At 47.0% G+C, this 18918-nt stretch overlaps 1 protein-coding gene across 1 annotated transcript in view; it reads right to left on the bottom strand.

The window, feature by feature from the left end:
• The window catches only part of CNBD1 (cyclic nucleotide binding domain containing 1), a gene marked incomplete at both ends in the record, with an annotated part of 216030 nt that overhangs the window by 180649 nt on the left and 16463 nt on the right, over nucleotides 1-18918 (bottom strand). The window contains one exon of the mRNA XM_080646967.1: nucleotides 12355-12513. Coding sequence (XP_080503093.1) covers nucleotides 12355-12513 — 159 coding nt within the window. The remainder of the gene's footprint in view (nucleotides 1-12354; nucleotides 12514-18918) is intronic.

The following is an 18918-nucleotide window of genomic DNA, read 5'->3' as shown; positions in this document are numbered from 1 at the left end:
ATTAACAACCAAGAAGAAGAAAGGGGAGAAAAACAAGAAAGAGAAAGAAAGAGGGGAATGCGTATCTACAAGCAATACAGATATTGTATTTTCAGACATGAATTTCGAATAAGTGCTTTCAATATATTCAAGAAAATAGGTGACAATATGGAGACTTTTACTACAGAATTGGAATTTATAAAGAAAAATAAAATTTAAGTTCTAGATAGCAAATTGCAATAACGGGGGAAAAATAAACAATAGGTAGGATTAATAACAGATTAGACACAAAACAGATCATTCTCAAACTGGAAGACAGATCAATCAGTAGGAAACATCCGGAACGAAGCTTGGAGAAACAAAAAGATGAGAAGCAGAAGAGTTTTGGAAATATATAGGCCATCAACAGCACGTCTAACACCTGTATTTAAAGTGCTAGAGAGAAGCGGGGGGAAAGGGCAGAAGCAATATTGTGTAAAATTTTTCTAAAACTGATGAAAGACAACAAACCACAGATTAATTGCATCTTATTAGCCAGAAAGATCTATACCAAGAAACAAGTCACGCATGTTACGGGAAATCTCCAAAATATGAAAGGAAAAAAAGAAAACTAAAAAACAGCTGAAGTGATAGGAGTATCCCTTTAAACAGGCAAATTAGGTTATCAGCTGAGCCCTGGCTGGGTGGCTCAGTTGTCTGAAGCATCGTCCCAAACACTAAAAGGTTTCAGGTTTGATGCCTGGTCAGGCACAGACCTCTGGTGCAGGTTCAATCTCTAGTCATGGCACTGACCAGAGACAACCCATCCATGTTTTTCTCTTTCTCTCTTCTCTTCCAATCTCTCTAAAATCAATAAACATATCCACAGGTGAGGATTAAAAATAATAAGTAAATAAATAAATGAATAAATAAATAAACCAACAAACAATAAATAAAAGCCTATCAATCCATGTTACTTCAAAGCAAAAGAATGGGGTGGGGGTGGGGGTGGGGCATGGGAGTGTGGGTGGGGGTGTTACAATGAAGAAGTGGCAGCCTCGGCTGCCTCAGTACAGTGACATCTGTAATGTCCTTAAAGCAAATAAGTGCAACTCAGAAGTCTAACCAGTAAGAATATCCTTCAAAAATAAAGGTAAAATGAAGATGTTTCAGATAAATAAAAGCTAAGAGAGCTGGCCACCAGTGGGCCGGAGCAGGAAGAAATACTAGGGAAGCAAGTGGGCTCCGGTGAAGGCAGGAGGTGTGGGAGGTGGAGCAGGAGAGAGGACGCATCTAGGGCGAGCCAAGGTGGATATGGATCCTGCAGACCAATAGCAATCATGTCTGACAAGTGAAAAACACACCCAGCATTTCAGTGGAAGGAAAGAACAAAAGGCAAAGGGTGAAATTCTAAGATCATTCTAAGTTTCTGAACGTGGGAAAGTACTAATTTCTCAAGGACTCAAGCAAATCAAGGACAGATGTAGTAATTACTAGGGGAGTAAATGACAGAATGCATGGCGAGCCAGATCATGCAGGAAAGAAAGCAGGAAAGAGGGGAAAATAAACGACAACAATGACAGCAACAACCAAAACGCACCCAATCATGGAGAGTTAAAATGGAAAACCAAGAGATTTCAACCCAAATAAATTATAATTGCATTAACTAATAGGCAGGATAGATGTCATCATTAAAACAAATGTTATCAGACTGAGTAAAAAGTTATATAAATTTACTGAAAATGTGAACCAAAACGTTTTGCAGCAAAGGAAAATACAGGTTGGGGCAAAAGTAGGTTTACAGTTGTGAGAACAGGGAACAGTTTATTCTTGCATTATTATTTACTAACTAGAGGCCTGTGCAAGAATTCATGCACGGGTGGGGTCCCTCAGCCTGACCGGCAATTGGGGCTGATCAGGGCCATCTCACCGTCCCAATTGGGGCGGGTCAGGAGAAGGAATTGCAGGAAGTTGGCTGGCCGTGGGAGGTTGGCTGTGGGAGCTCACTGACCACCAGGGGGCAGCTCCTGCATTAAGCGCCTGCCTCCTGGTGGTCAGTGAGCATCATAGCAACCAGTCAACTGGTTGTTCAGTCACGTAACCTTTTATATATATAGACTAGAGGCCCGGTGCATGAAAATTCATGCACTGTAGGGGGGCTCCCTCAGCCCGGTCTGCCCCCTCTCACAGTCTAGGAGCCCTCAGGGGTGGGAGGCAACTGGCAATCAGGGGAAGGCAATGCCCCATCACACTTCTGCTGCTCAGCCGGCCCTGGTTACCTGAGCCTCGGGTGGCCCTGGGCGGCTGGGCAGCCACCATTTGAGGCTTGCCTATGCCTTGGGCCAGCCCTGGGCAGCTGGGAGGCTGAGGGAACTGGGGGACTCCAGAGGCAAGAGCCCCAGCAGGGCTGAGGTGATTGGGGTCACCATCTTGTGGCTGTGGGCGCTGCCATCTCTGAGGGCAGGGCAGTCAATTAGCATATTCCCTCCTTATTGGCTGTGGGCACCACCATCTTTGCAACAGCATGAGGGTTAATTAGCATATTCCCTCTTTATTAGAAAGGATTATTGTATTATTTTCCATATTAGTAACTTATACACCTACTTTTGCCCCACACTGTATTTTTGTCATATGAATGGCACATTTTGATTAGAAAATGATAAATAAAGGTCATTGGATCAAGCCAAAAAATTCCAGTTCCCCAAATATGCTTACTGGGGCATTTGGGCACCAGCCGTTCTTCCTTAATTGCTGCTGTTGCCACCATGAATTCAACCGGTTTCCTGTGGGCCCAGACATCAAGCACACTGCCTGCCGGCTTTGGCTTTTCTTCCCAGACTGGGCTCTGGCGAAGCAGTTCACTCAGCAGAGTCTAGATGCAGGGATGCATGGGGCTCCAACTCGGAGTGCTCAGATGCTCACCCACGAGCTAGGTCTTAGTGGGTGGACTGCAGAAAGCACTTCTGAGACTAAGGAAGCCCATGGTGTTTCAGGAGAGCAGTGACCATGTGCCTCCTGACGATCACCCAGGGTTCTCCACGCACTGCTCCCAACACCAGCGTCGGTGTGGAAAGACAACGCATGAATACACCAACGTCGGTGTGGAAAGACAACCCACGAATGAGACAACATCAAGCAAGAAGCCTAGAAACAAATGTAAGGAGATTCGACCTCAATGACATTTGAACACGATGATGACGGGAGACCTCAGGATGGGACTCAGGGCAGCACCTCCATCAGCCGCTCGACATTTGTAAAAAGAAAGAAATGATCACCCTGCCTCATCCTCCAGCCTGGCTGTCCCACGCCTGTCCCCCTGCCGCTGCCTTCCTTTCCGTTCCCTTTGCTCTCTACGAGCATTCACACTTGAAGACCAGGTGGGCTCTGCACCTCGGATTCCAGCTTAATTACCACACTTCTGAAGGCCTCTTTCCTGGCTGCCCTCGGCAGCCCCTCAAGCCGCACTCGGCTCCTGTGAATTATTCTGAGTCAAAACCCCCAGTTCTGTCATAAGTACATTAACAAAGGTGGAACTATCTGTTCACGTTTTTACTTGCTTATTGTCTAACGACTATGTGACACTGTGATTTCCAGGGAAGTGGGTGATGCAGCTGCTTATTCTCCACGGTATCCTCACATGGCCTAATAATCACATTTCAGCCCTAGCACCGCTCTGCTTCTGAAATAGACAAACCTCCAGGTAGACGGGTCAAAGAAAAAAACATCAATTACCAGAAATGAAAGAGAAGATGTCACTTGGGGTCCCACAGATTACAAACTTAGATTGCGAGAGGTTTTCTTTTTTAAATTTATTTTATTTTTAGTTTTTTAGAGAAATAGGAAGGAAGAGGGAGAGAGAAACAGAGATATTTCTGATCAGCTGCCTCCTGCACGCCCCCTACTGGGGGTGGAGCCCACAACCAGGGCATGTGCCCTGACTGGAAATCAAACTGGTGACCTTTTGCTGCATGGATCATGCCCCACTGAGCCGCACTGACCAGGGCAGGTTGTTTCTTACTGTTGAATTAGAAGGTCCTTTATGTATTCTGGATAAGTCCTTCTTCAGTGAGTCTTTCGCAGATATTTCCTCCCAGGCTGTGACTTGTCTCCTCCTCTTGCCATTGTCTATCTCATAGCAGAAGTTTTTAATTTTAATGAAATCTAGTTTATCTGTTATTTCTTTCATGGATCATATCTTTGGTGTTATATCCAAATGGGTGAACTTATTATATTTTCTCAAAAAGTATAAAATCTGAAAATAAATCCACAGTGAGATGGGCAGGAAGCCGGATGCTCACTGAGGAGGAGGAGACATGTGTAAGGAGGATGTGGCATAAACACTCCCACCCACCTCAGTCGCTGCACTGCAGACAGAGAGCCCAGGCTGGCTGCAGAGCTCACCTGCTCAGAGCTGAAGCCGAGCCAGTCGCAGGCAGCTCTGCTCAGCCAGGGACTGCTCACCACACCAGCCCCAAAGGAATTATTTTTGCTACTTGTTTGATTTTCCCCATTCTTTAAAGTGATACATTTCCAACTATACATTCCAGTCTCAATTGTGAGGACAACCTGATACCACTGTAATTAACTAATCCTATCTAATAAAGAGGAAATATGCTAATTGACCGTCACACCCTCACAAGATGGCAGCACCCACAGCCACAAGATGGTGGTGCCCAGTCCCTTCAGCCCTACCTTAACCAGCCTCAGTCCCCCAGTCCCCTCAGCCCCACAGGGGAAGGCAGTTGGGAGCAATTGGGCCAGCAGGGGAGGGCAGTTGGGGATGATCATGCCAGCAGGGGAGCAGTTAGGTGTCAATCAGGCCGGTAGGGGAGCAGTTAGGAGGCTATCAGGCTGGCAGGCAGAGTGGTTAGGGGAAATCAGGCAGGCAGGCAAGTGGTTAGGAGCCAGTAGTCCCGGATTGTGAGAGGGATGTCCGACTGCCAGTTTAGGCCCAATCTCACAGGTGTCAGACATCCCCTGAGGGGTCCCAGATTGGAGAGGTTGCAGGTTGGGCTGAGGGACACACACACTCTCATATGCACAAATTTCATGCACTGGGCCTCTAGTCTATACTAATAAAAGTGTAATTTGCTAATTAGACCAGGCATCCTTTCAGATGTCCTTCCAGACAAGGCCACAGTGGTGGGGTCGAGGCAGAGATGGTTAGGGAAGACCAGGCCAGCAGGGGTGAGCAGTTAGGGGCAACCAGGCTGACATGGGAGGGCAGTTAGGGGGTGATCAGGCCAGCAGGGGAGGGCAGGTAGGGGCGATCAGGCCAGCAGGGGAGCAGTTAGAGGGTAGATCAGGCTGGCAGACAGAGGTGGTTAGGGGTGATCAGGCAGGCAGGCAGGAGAGCAGTTAAAAGCCAGCAGTCCCGGATTGTGAGAGGGTGCAGGCTGGATTGAGGGACCCTGCTTCCATGCACGAATTTCATGAACCAGGCCTCAAGTTATTAATAATAGAAAAGGAGTAAAGGGAAGGCCAGGCATTATAGGCATGTTCCCTGCGAAACATTAGGAGAAGGGGACCAGACAGAGGGGAGGTGGACCCTTGCCCAGAAAAGTTAGGAGACTAACAAAGGTGCTTGCCTGCCAGTCTCACCTATGGGAAAGGTCATTGGCCAGAATTGGTGTGGCCACTGCCAGCCCACAAAGGTTTGGGATGCTTAACCCCTAAACAACGGAGTTCCCCCTCTTGGTGTTCTTGCACTCTCTTGGTTCCTCTTGACATGCTTGGCTCACGGCTCACGCCTGGCTCACGGTTCACGCTTGGCTCACAGCTCACACCTGGCTTCCTGTCATTCTCCTCTGTGGCCCATGACCGTGCAGACCCCACACAATGGACTGATGGGCTGCAGCGAGCCTGGTGCTGTACTGGGAAGGGAACTCTGGACACTGGCTTTGCTTCCAGCTCTACAGAAGCCCCAGCTGCCTGTCACTGGCAGAGGGGAAATGGGACTTGGGAAACACTGGACAATCCCAGGGGCTGTAATGACAAGCATACGTGCGAATGACAGGCAGCAGGGCAGAGACAGAGTACATTCAGGCGCTCGAGAATTGCTGAGAGAATAGATCCTCAAAGTTCCCATCACCAGGAAAAAACACATACTTTTTTCCTCCTTTCCTTCCCTTTTCTATGAGATGGTGGATGTTAACTAAACTAGTTGTGATCATTTCACACTCTAAGTGTCCATTCATCATGCAGTGCGCACCAGACAGGCGCGGTGCCGTGTCCTGTATAGCTTAGCAAGCCGAGGACTTCAAATACATTTTCCCACAAATTTTCTTGGAAACTGAACTTGAAAAAAAGAAAATAATCAGATTTTAATATTCACACAAACACATAGAGCTAGGAAATTACCTCAGAAAAAGTATACAACCTACATGAAACTCTAGTAAGAGTCATCAAAGACAAAAATAAATACAAAATATTCACCATGTTCCTGAATGAGAAACTTACTCTTTTATAGATTCAAGTTCCCAAAATTATAAGAATTTATCTTACCAGGTATCAAAGCATATCTCAAAGCTAAAGTTATTTTTTAATCCATATAAGATTGGCATAAGACTACACAAATTTTCATGAAAGAATAGTTAGCCCAAGTATATAATAATTATTAAATGTGATAAAATTACATCACAAACCAATAATTATGATTGAAAAGGTACAAGGTTAAATGACAATATGCAGATTTGGGCAAAGAACTGTACAGTCTGAAAAAGAGTCCGCAGGAGAGGTTTAGTGCTGATAGTGCATCACTGAGCGTGAGAACCCTGAATGAGATGAACACCAGGTCAGGCCCAGCTACAGAGAGAACTGGTGAACAGCGAAGTAGGACAAAGCAAATATGCACATTTCTCTGGGTGGGAAAGATTCTAACTTGAAGTGAAAAGTAAACCAGTCACGCAGACATAAAGTCTCAGCTTTAACATTTGCATCAATATTGAAATAAATAGACCTTTCTACGGGCTCATTCTCCTACCAAAATTCTTCTTTCTGTTAAAGTCCTAAACCCCAATGCGATGGATTGGAGGTGGGGCCTTTAGGAGGTGTGTAAGTCATGAGGATGGACCCTCAGGACTGGGACCAGTGCCCTTATAGAGAGACCCCCAGAAAGCTCCTCCCTGGCCATGTGAGGACATGGAGAGGAGACTGCTGAGGAGCCAGGAAGAGGGCTCTCAGCAGACGTGGAACCTGCAGCCACCTTGGTCTCAGACTTCCAGCCTCCAGAACTGTGAGAAATAAATTTCTGTTGCTTAAGCCACCCATCTACAATATTTTCTAAAAATTAATTTGAGAGAGAGAGGAAGGGAGAAAGAGAAACTGATGTGAGAAACATTGATCGGTTGCCTCCTGTATGTACCCTGACTGGAGATCAAACCCACAACCTGGGTATGTGCCCTGACCAGGACTAGAACCCACAGCTTATTGGTGTATGAGACGACGCTCCAACCAGCCAAGCCACCCAGCCAGGGCCAGTCTCTGGTGTTTTTGTTATAGCAACTCAGACTGATTAAGACATATCTACACAGTAAAAAAAAAAAAATCATTTTCACACGAAATATTATAATAGAGGCTATTTGCTTGTTTCCAAACCATATAACAAATTATAAAGGTATAATTTTTTAAAATACTAATTAATCTGTGACTGTGACCAAATAACAGTTTCTGAAACTCCAGTATAAAGAGATCACTGGCAACTTTGTAACCCAATGTGAATATATGATAAATAATTGACGGCTGTTATTTACTCATGAGCTGGGAGGGAAATGCACATATTCTTTCCTGAAGGATAGACAATGGAATGCTCTGTTCTCCGAGCTCCTAGGAGCCCTTTCTACTTCAGCTGTAGCAAGTGCACAGCAGCCGCTGAGAGGAAGCCCCTGGCGCGGTGTCGGCCTCCGGGAAGGGGAGAGGACGGCCCCAGGGCCCGGAGCGGCCAGCACGCACCCGGGCCTTACTGCCACGTGCTCGGTCCGGGCCACAGTGACCCCAGGAGGTGATAAACGTGCCCTCGTGTTGATGAGTGGAGTGAGTATCAGCGGTAGAAAGGCACACAGGTCACGCAGTGAGTCACGGGCGGAGGTCAGTCAACACCCAGTCCTTCTGACCCACAGCCGGGCGTTTGGCCGTGTGCATCGCGGTGGCCTGCGCCTCCCACCCGCCGCGGAGACCAGGCAGCGCCGCCCCGTCTGTTCCCCAGCCACCGCCTGCGGCTTCCCGTCTGTCCCTCGCTCACTGTCTCCTTAACCCGTAATTCTCTTCCCTTCTGCCCTTTCCTTTTTCAATCCTCACCCGAGGACATGTTTATTGATTTTAAAGAGAGAGGAAAAGGGAGAGAGAAACATGGATCCGGTCGGTTGCACCTCGTACAGGCCCTGACCAGGGATTGAACGCACAGGTGTGTGGGAGGATGCTCCAGCCACCTGAGCCACCTGAGCTCCCTTTCTCTGTCAGAAGTGATCGCTGCTCCGGTCAGAACCTGCATTACTTGCCGTGACCACACCGTTACTCACTAACCTGTGTTTCCTGCGGCTTCAAGTAAAGCCTTTCTTTCCCAGGAGGCCCTCTCGTTCCGTCCACTTTCCTCCCAACCACAGTGACAGAATTCCGAGCACACCACATCCCTGCCCAAAGCACATCCCTGGGAGGCGGGCGTGAGACTGCGGGGCATCTGGCCTCTAAGCCGCCGAGTCTCCCAGCCAGACTCCCGCGTCCGGGGGACAGTCCCCAGCGCTGCCGAGCGCGCTGCTCGCTGCTCCTCCTCGGCGTGGTCTTCAGACGCCTCGTTCCTCCGAGGGACCATTTCAATTGGAGGACGTAGGAGAAAAGAACAGCTGGGCCAAGGCTTCTCAGAGGATCCTAAGCTGCTCTTCGCAGCTCATTTACACGCTTCCCTCTCCTACCCTTTCAGCAACCCCCGCAAACGCACGGGCATGTTTCTTTTTTCCAGAAATTAGTCATTTATAAAATAAACCAATTAGTCCTTTATAAAAAGAAACCAATTCCTTTTACCCAAGCAGTCCTTGGCTGCGTGTTAGACGCGGTGGGGTTACAGGCAACGCACTCAAACACAGACATGCGGGAGGTCAATGTACCTGCACGCTCCTTGTTAGTGGTCAAGTTCAGCAAAGTCTCTGATGTTTCCCAAGACCGTCAATTGAAACCTACTCGTCTTTAAAAAAAGGAAGAAATTCAAATTCTACACGTCAGATCGAACTCCCCAAAACAGAAGTCAGGACACAGCAGTCGCACCCCGACCAACTCCACACAGCCGCTGACAGGTCACCCCAAACCTCCGCACCCACAGTCCACTCCCCACATGAACCTCCCAAGGGCCATCACACCAACATGAAAGACCCACATGACATCTGCCCGTCGCACCTGCCCCCCCCCCTCGAGCTTCAGGACACCGACCCCTTGCTCACAGGATGTGCCGTCCTGGCCCCGCTGTGTCCTCCCTGGAATGCTCCCCCCAGGACCTGCTGGGCTGGCTCTCAGCTCCTCCATGACCCGGTCGGGGTCGCTGCACAGAGAGGACTCTAATCCTTGCCTCGTGCTCGCTCCCGACTGGGCAGCAGTGCTTCTTCCTACACTGATCACGCACGGGACCTGCGTGTGCTCATGCTCTCTCTCTTACATGGGAATGTCAGCTCCCCAGGCGGGAAAAGACGCTGAGCTCACCACTGCAACCCCCATACCAAGAATGCTGCCGGAAACCCATAAGCATTTCAAAGTGCGTGCTGATTTCATGAGTTCAGGTGTGAAAAATAAATCATTCGAAATTGTTTAGAAATTAAAACTCCAAGTCATGTTTTAGCTCATAGCTTTCAATGTTTATCCATGAGTCATTTCCCCCTCCTTCTGAAATACTTTCTCTTTTGAAATGTCAGCCCTTTACTAACAGGTACACTCAGCAAAACCGTGGATCCAGGTGTACTGCCCCTCAGCATTCATCCGGGGACTGAGCACAAACACACAACAATCTGACTCCCTGTCCCTGGAACCAAAGCAGCTACAATGAACACATTCCAGTGCTGGGTCTTGGAGAGACCTCCAGAGTTTCTCTGGTTCATCCTGTCTCCACATCAATAATTCTTCCATCTGGGGCCTCCAATACTCTTCCATCGATTTCCCCTCTCCTCACCCAAGGATATGTTTTTTATTGATTTTAGAGAGAGAGACACAGAGAGAAACATCAATGTGAGAAACACTGATCTGTTGTCTTCCATACTTGCCCCAACTGAGGATCGAACCTGAAACCCAGGCATGTGCCCTGACCAGGGATCACCCATCGGTGCACAGGAATCTTATGCTCCAGCCAACTGAGCCACACTGGCCAGGGCACTTCCTACCATTTTTCAAATTATTCAGAGTCCTTTCCATTGCTCACAATCTAAAATCCTAACTAACATACCCAATAAGCTTACATTCAATCTCATCTGTTTTCAAATACATGATTTAACAGGAGTCTCCTAACTCTCTCTCTCTCTCTCTCTCTCTCTCTCTCTCTCTCTCTCTCTCTCTCTCGTCTCCCTCATCTCCTCCCCCGCACTGTCTGCTCTGCACATACGTCCCAGTTACGCCTTGCCCTTTGGTTCCCCCAGCCCTTCCTCTCAGGTGACATCTCCCGGATGCGCCCTTTCCCATGATTTTAATGTTTTAAACTCAGTTATCCTTCCTCCCCTCCAGCACTGTTGACTTAGAGCTGCTTAACTGAGGTAGAAGGTAAGGATTAATCAACATAATGAAGGCAAATAACACTGAGTAATCAATGAGCAATAGTTTCTTCATTTTGTCAGGCAGATTTACATGTCTTCAAAAAGAGTCTACTGTTACCCCAAATTGATTTCTTTTTGTTAAAATCACAGGCAGAATGGCAAAGTGGAGATTTTTAGAGAGTGTAAGGTAGTTGCTTTTAAAAAGTGTTGTCATGTCATGAAGTCACCTACCAAGCCAGTTCAGCAAGTCCCAGGCAAACACAGGGCTACAGACCTGACAACTTCCCACCAATGCCCAGGTCTCAGCTGAACTACGTGCATTCATAAAGCACTCAGCCCACTCGATGGGGTCAACAGGGTCACAGAGAGATGTATAATATTACCAAATATGGCCAGCACACACTGAGAGACCCCCAATCTCCTCTCCCTTAGTTTTGGGATGGGAGAAAATCCAATGATTTGTTTCTAACCAATAAAATCTGGGCAAGGTCAGGTCTCTACAGGCCCTTGATTAAGTCACATAGGATTTCCGTTTAGCAGAATGAGAGACTCTTACTGGCTGGCTTTGAAGGTGGAAGCTTCCTGCTGTGGAAGGTCTGAGCGAGGGCCACACAGCAGGATCTGGGGACCTCTAGGAGCCCTCTGCTGAGAGCCAGGAAGACAGCAGAGACCTCAGTCCTTCAACCACATGAAACTGAATTCTGCCAACAACACAGGTGAGCTTGGAAGGCGACCTCATGTTCCAGAAAGGAACACCACCTGGCAAGCACCTTGACTGAAGCCTGTGACCTGAGCAGAGGACCCTGCCAATCTTGCCCAGAGAGATAATAAACATATGTTGTTTAATGCCACTGAGTTGATGATACTTCATTACATAGCAACAGACAATGAGTAACTAGTGTACGGAGGCGACAAGATAAAAAGCACATTCTGTAGAACAAACACGAATTGTAGACTTACCCTATACATTGCTCTTTTACTCACCAGCTTTTCTATCTTATCCACCTCAAAGCAGTGATGTGAGGCTTAAATCAGAAATGTTATAGAGAGAAACTACGGCTTTGTGTGAACATTAAACATCCCATAAAGTGAGTTCCCTTTTCAGGTGCTCTGCTGTTGTCATTCAGTGGCTGGGTTGCAGTTACAGTACACTGAACTCCTAACAGCTAGCTTTAAAAAGATAAAAAATCATTAGAAAGAATCCTATATAATAAAAGCCCAGCAACCGAATGGCAAAACCACCAGAATGACCGGTCAACCAGTCGCTATGATGCACACTGACCACCAGGGAGCAGACGCTTAATACAGGAGCTGCCCCCTGATGGTCAGTGCGCTCCCAGAGTGGGAGCAGTCACTCAGAGGGCGGGTCCACAGCTGATCCCTGCAGGCCACGCCCCCCACCAGTGCATGAATCCTGTGAACCAGGCCTCTAGTTTAACAATAAGAAGTAATATATTAAAAATACTTAGAGTCCTGGCTGGTGTGGTTCAATTGGTTGGATGTCATCCTGTGCACCAAAAGGTTTCCAGTTTGAGTCCTGGTCAGAGCACATGCCCGGGCTGTGGGCTCAATCCCCAGTAGGGGTGTGCAGGAGGCAGCAGATCAATGTTTTGCTCTCATCATTGACGTTTCTCTCTCTCTAAAAATAAATTTAAAAATATCTTAAAATACTTACAATTTCTTTAGGATAGCCAGGAATTCTTCTACCTTCTCTTCAAAGTTTTTGGGTCCACATGGATGGCAACCGAGCACTTGTTTAACGTAGATGGCTATGTTGTGAGCATCATCCTCAGATTGTTGGCGCTGACTTTCTTCTGTGTCCTCAGACAGTTTTCTAGACAAGGAAACACATTATTTACAGTTTTGCACACAAAATGCTGACATGAACTTTTGCTTCATTGTCAAGAGTAGAAATGCACTCTTCTGACATAATTTGACATTTTATTTATTTTATCTTTATTGTTGAAAGTATTACATAAGTCCCCCTTTCTCCCCATTACCCCTTCTAGCCCACCCCCGTTCCCCATCCCAGGCCTTCACCACCCTATTATCTGTGTCCATGGGTTATGCATATATACTTACAAGTTCATTGGTTGATCTCTTCCCACTCACCCTCCCCTGCTTTTGCTCTGAAATTCCTCAGTCTGTTCCATGCTTCTAGGTCTCAGGATCTATTTTGTTCATCAGTTTATTTTGTTCATTAGATTTCACATATGAGTGAGAGCATGTGATACTTATCTCTCTCTGACTGGCTTATTTCACTTAGCATGATACTCTCCAGGTCCCTCCATGCTGTTGTAAATGATAAGAATTCTTTCTTTTTTATAGCTGTGTAGTATTCCATTGTGTAGATGTACCACAGTTTTTAATCCACTCATCTCCTGATGGGCACTTGGGCTGTTTCCAGATATTAGCTATGGTGAATTGTGCTGCTATGAATAAAGAGATGCATAAATTCTTTCTGATTGGTGTTTCTGGTTTCTTAGGATATATTCCTAGAAGTGGGATCACTGGGTCAAATGGCAGTTCCATTTTTAATTTTTTGAGGAAACTCCATATTGTTTTCCCTAATGGCTGCACCAGTCTGCATTGATATATTTCTTTCCAATGCCTTCATATTTTTATATTTTTATTATTATACTTTTAATCCTCACCTGAGGATATATGTTTTTATTTTAGAGAAAAAGGAAAAGAGAGAGAAAGAAACAATGATGTACAAGAGAAACATCTATTGTTTGCCTCCCGGACATGCCTGACCGGGGATCAAACCTGCAACCTATGTGCCCTAGCTGGAAATCAGCCCGAAACCTTTTTGGTGTATGGGAAGATGCTCCAACCAACTGAGCCACCGCTGGGCTGCCTTCATGTTCCTAACCATCAGTAGTTCAGTTAAACATGTCACTCCATTAGCTCTAAGCATCCACTTACGTAAAATACTTCCTACACACAGCGTTTTAGTGTCAGTATTCTAACTGCCCCAAGTGACTGGGACATAATACATTACGTATACATAATTCAGGACAACACTTCCAGTTATTAGTTGACACCCTTATCTTTACACCCAAACACTTGTTTATCAGTGTTTGTTTTTGTTTTTATTTTTTTAACACCAATGTTATAAGTGTTTTTTAAAGACTTTTCTTTTCAACTGGTGAATTATGGACATTTTGAAAGTGGCCACCATACTTTATTCTTGTGCTAAGTATGTTACATACATAAATTCCCAAGAGATGTAAGAATGAATGGCATTTCCCATTCATTTTCCCAGCTCCTATTAAGAGGTCACTGAAAACCTAAGACAAGGAATCTAACAAATAATGCCCATCCTAAAGAAAAGATCAGTGAGAGATGATAAAACCTAAATGACCATAGATTCATCACCTTTAGCTATACACCTGAGAAGATTAAAAAACAAAATATAAGATAAGCATCAGATGGAATATAACAGTCGTGTCAAAGAAGAAAGAATTGAAGCTGCAAAGTAAAACACAGTTTATCTGGGGTGTTTAGGGGTTCAAGTCTGGCATCCAAGGTTCCAAAGGAAACCTGAGGTGTGCTCCACGAGAGATGGAGAGAGCCGGAGCTTAGAAAGCCCAAACCCGCGAATTGTTTCCTATTGGCTGTCAAACATGGCATTCGGACTAGTCTAACAGGGATTGGTCAGGTCCAGGGGGCAAGGCTCAGGGTAGGCATTGGCCTGGAGACAGGGAAGTAAATCCACACTGTCCTTGCAGCAAGCACACACACAACGTGCACACGTGGGGGTCTCATTCCCCGGGACCTCGTGGCTTCAGGGCCCCTGGAGGTTAGTGACTCCATTTCAGGTTTTTTGTTGTTCACAATAACAGCATACGTGAACATCAACACATATTGGAGTCCTTAAACGTACTGGCTACTCTGCTAAACACTATACACACATACCTCCTTAATGTTAGTGTATGAGCTAAACAGCCCAGTTGTTCCCATTTGTAAAATACGGAGCACAGCTTGTTTTATCTGAGGTGTCTAACCGCTGGAGCTAGTGGAGCTGGGCAGAGTTTCCGATCTACTTACAGGTCCCAGGGTATTAAAGCTGAATAGTGAGACACTTTCCCGATGTGCACAGGAAGAAGATGCCTTAGCCTAACTTATAAAGCTAAGTTAAAAGCCCAAGTTATTCCCTGCCACCCCTCTCACAGAACCTCAGCCATCCCATCCACAGGACCTCGAGCTCCACTTAAAGCGCTGCCCCTCGTTAACCTGTACCTAGGCTACAAGAGTAAGCCCAGTAAAAGCTGCCAGTGATGAGGACGCAGGTATAAAGCAATGTGCTATTCTCTCCCCTGCCCTGCCCCGGCCTGATTCTCAGACACAAATGGTGTAACGCACTGCTTTCTTATCTTCCAGCGAGGAGGAGGTCTGTGGAGTGGAGGGCCAGTGGAGGGCCAGTGGAAGAAGAAATGGCAGACTTGGAGGCAGTGCTGTGGAGCGAGGCCCCTGGACCTGGGTTCTGGTGGGGTTTGTCCCCTGTGCATGCAGGAGGCTGCTGGGGCTCCTGCCTGGTTGGAAATGCCAAGTCCACTGAGAGATTCAGAATCATCCCAAAGGTCCCCCAGACACTGAGGCCAACCAGGAGAGGCCGAACCACGGAAAGCAGCAGGAACAAATGCGTAGCCATACAGATCAATTGATTGATTGGTGCTTACGTGGTGCCTTAGGCTCTTCAGAAAACAGAAGAAAATAACCCTCATCATCATCCTATCTAATAAAGAGGGAATATGCAAACTGACCGTCATGCCGTAACAAGATGGCAGCCCCCACAGCGGAGGCTGGTTCCTTAAGGCGCCTTACTGAGCAATCAGCAGGGACCTGAGGCTGCATGGCGCTGGGCCAGGACGGAGGACCTGAGGATGCGCCCCCACCCAGCGGGGCAAAACACACTCACACGCCCGCACCCACACAAGGCCTTCAGCAGCGCCACCTGCGCCTCCCTGGACTTCACCCTCTAGCCCGATCTTCTTGGTCCCTCGCCCGGTGGCCTGTCCCCACCTAAGGTTTCTTAGTAACACAGCGTGCAGGATTTGGGAGTCAGGACTGGGAGCGCCCACCCGGAGAAGGGGACAGGGAAGGGTGCCAGGGGATCTCACTGCTCAGGGCTGGCAGGGACACATCCAGAGGGGGACACAGCCAAGCTGCCCTGCCCCATCCCACAGCCCGCCCAGGGCTGGCCCTACCCCATGTGCCCCACCCCAGCCCCAGAGCACAGGAGGCATCCGGGCATGCCCCGCGCCCCCCCACCCCCTGCCCCGGGTGGGAGGGTCTCTGCTGCCCTTCCACCTTCTTGGGAAACTTTGCTTTTCCAACTCTGTCCCTGTAGGCGAGCCTTAGGGGTGCTGGATCCCTTTCCTTCCCTCAAAAGTGCCCTGAAAAGCACACAGACAGCTATGCCCGGAAGGGGTTGCTCAAGTTCAGCAAGAGTTTGCAATTTGCCAAGGTGCATTGAACAGTTTTCTCTTACCCCGTTTGTGGAAGTGTAATCTGATTTAAAATCAAAGGACTAAACAAACAGAAGCACTTCCTAGAAAGTCAATTTGGAAATGTGGATCAACATTCAAGTGAATTAGCTTTGGGCCGGGAGTTCCATGTCTGTGAATGTGTCCTAAGTAAACAGTCAAACAAGCAATTAGTTGTGATGCCAAGGGAAACCAGAAACAACTGCCCCACAATAAAGGGTTAGTGAAGTAAACCACAGTAATGTCAAGCAGTCAGGGATAACACCGTAGCCGTTAAAAATTATGTCTGTGCATCCAATTCATTGACATGAAAAGAAAGCCATAGCCAACTATTAAGTGGAGGGCAGGGGACGCTCAGAAGAGTGCATGTATATTTATATGTATGTATGTTGTGTTTCAGGGTGACAGGTGTCCCTTGGTGTCCCATACACACAGACATCCTTGCCTGTGGGACAGCCTGAGCCTTTGCTGCACCTGCCCCTCTGCTGTGGCAACGGCCCCATCAGACATTCCCTTTTATTGGGCTGGTCTCCTTTTCTCCTTTGCCCAGACCACGCCTTTCCAACAGAAGAATATGAACCAAGCAATCCTAACAACTTTTTAAAATATATTTTATTGATTTTTTTTAGAGAGAGAAAGGGAGAGGGATAGAGAGTTAGAAACATCAATGGGAGAGAAACATCCATCAGCTGCCTCTTGCACACCCCCTACTGAGGATGTGCCCGCAACCAAGGTACATGCCCTTGATCAGAATTGAACCTGGGACCCTTCAGTCCACAGGCCGACGCTCTATCCACTGAGCCAAACTGGTCAGGGCCCTAACAGCAACTTTTGTTGCCAACTACAACTTATGCCCTTTTATGCAAATGTTGTTGCTTTCAAGCCTACCAGGTTGTATTTCAAAACTTTTATTTTTCTACAACTTGACCATTTTTTATTTGCTTAAAATATTCTGGAGTATTTTAAATACATATAGAAAAGTAGAGAATAATATGACAAATACTTATCTATACTAATAAAAGGGTAATATGCTAATTAGACTGGACATCTTCTGGACAACCTTCCGGAAAAGGCCACAGTGGTGGGGGCTGAGGCAGAGGCAGTTAGGGGTGACCAGGCCGGCAGGGGAGGGCAGTTAGGGGAGACAGGCCTGCAGGGGAGGGCAGTTAAGGGCAACTAGGCTGGCAGGGGAGGGCAGTTAGGGGCAAACAGGCAGACAGATAGGTGAGCAGTTAGGAGCCAGGGGTCCCAGATTATGAGAGGGATGACTGGCAGTAGGGCATCCCCTGACGGGTCCTGGAATGGAGAGGGTGCAGGCTGAGATGAGGGACACCCCCCCCCCCATGCATGAATTTCATGCACCGAGCCTCTAGTATTTATATAACAAAACTAGCAACAATGCAATATGCATAGTCTAAAAATTCCAGTCAGACAAAATTCAAAATCATGGTATAAGAGGTTAATGAACTACTTTGCAAGCAGGCAAAGCAAGCAGGAAGTATCAAGAGGCCATGGACATTTTAAAGAAATATCTAACGTGGGTTTCCACAATTCTGTGAATGCTTATTATCTGTTTCCTCAATGACTATCATTTTCTTAAACGTCTGTTTTCCTCTGGAAATAAAATGATGTAAAGATGCATTGATTCAAAGTCTACACCTTTTCTTGTTATTTATAAAGGGTGATATTAAATTTATTGAAGCAAACAACGCAGTGATTTTTTAAATTGTTTTGAAGATTATATGTATTTCTTTGTCATTGTTTAACCCACTTGAAAAAAGGTAGAATTTTGTGTCAGGTGGTATAAATCTTGGTGAGTCACTGTCATCTAAAACACAAGCTAATGGTAAGAGCTGGGACAGCGAAAGTCTCTTTCCGTGCCACCTGTGAAGTGTGATATTAATGTCATCCTCTTCTGAGTAAGAGCTGATGGAGCCAATGGTCAGAGACTATTCCAAAGCCAGGTTGCTGCTTTGGGGCAAAACAAAAACTCAAGTCCAAGTCTTCTCGGTCCAAACTCAGTGTTTGTTCTAAAACAATGTGTCCATGCATTCAGTTCCCTGCAGCTGTGACTAGACCATGATGTGCCGCGTGGTCTATGAGTCAAACACATTCTAGACAACGGTCCCAGCTCCAAGCAGCCCTGAGGTCACTCCTGTCCTGTCCCCACAGCTCTGCTCTCAGAGTTTTCCCTCCTCACAGCCAGGCCTCCCGCCTCTCAGCGGGTTTCCTGGGCACACGCACTCTGCTCTCCTGGCGCATGGCGCTCCCTCCACCTTAGCCAAGGCGCTGCCATCGGCATTCTCCCAGCTGCACAGATGGCAGGGCCGTTCCTCAGCGTGCATCCTCCTATTGCACCTGTCATACACTGGTGTTATGTGAACTGAGTGTTGACTATGACCATGATGATGGAGAGAGGCTGCTGATGAACAGTTTTAATAGTGCAGGCATTTAGTGTCTATCACGGTTCATGTTTCCTCATCGACTTCATCCTGCCAAGAGCTTCTCCAAGTGGCCTGAGCTGTTCCCACCTCCTGAGCAGTGGGGGTACGGCCCATTACACGAGGGACCAGGGTGAGCTGAGCCTAGAGAAGATTCATAATTTTTAAATATATTTTGTGAAATTTATTTAAGCCAGTTTATGGTATTTTTATTGCTATTTTAGGGTATAGTTCTTTCTGGCTGGGCATACGCAGTTTTTGTATTGCTTAACAGTCACTTACTGCACACACGAGAGGTGAAAGCAT

The sequence above is a fragment of the Plecotus auritus genome, assembly GCF_963455305.1.
Source record: "Plecotus auritus genome assembly, chromosome: 11".
NCBI lineage: Eukaryota > Metazoa > Chordata > Mammalia > Chiroptera > Vespertilionidae > Plecotus > Plecotus auritus.
The sequence above is the reverse complement of the archived record's forward strand: the minus strand, read 5'-3'. Positions and strand labels throughout refer to the sequence as shown.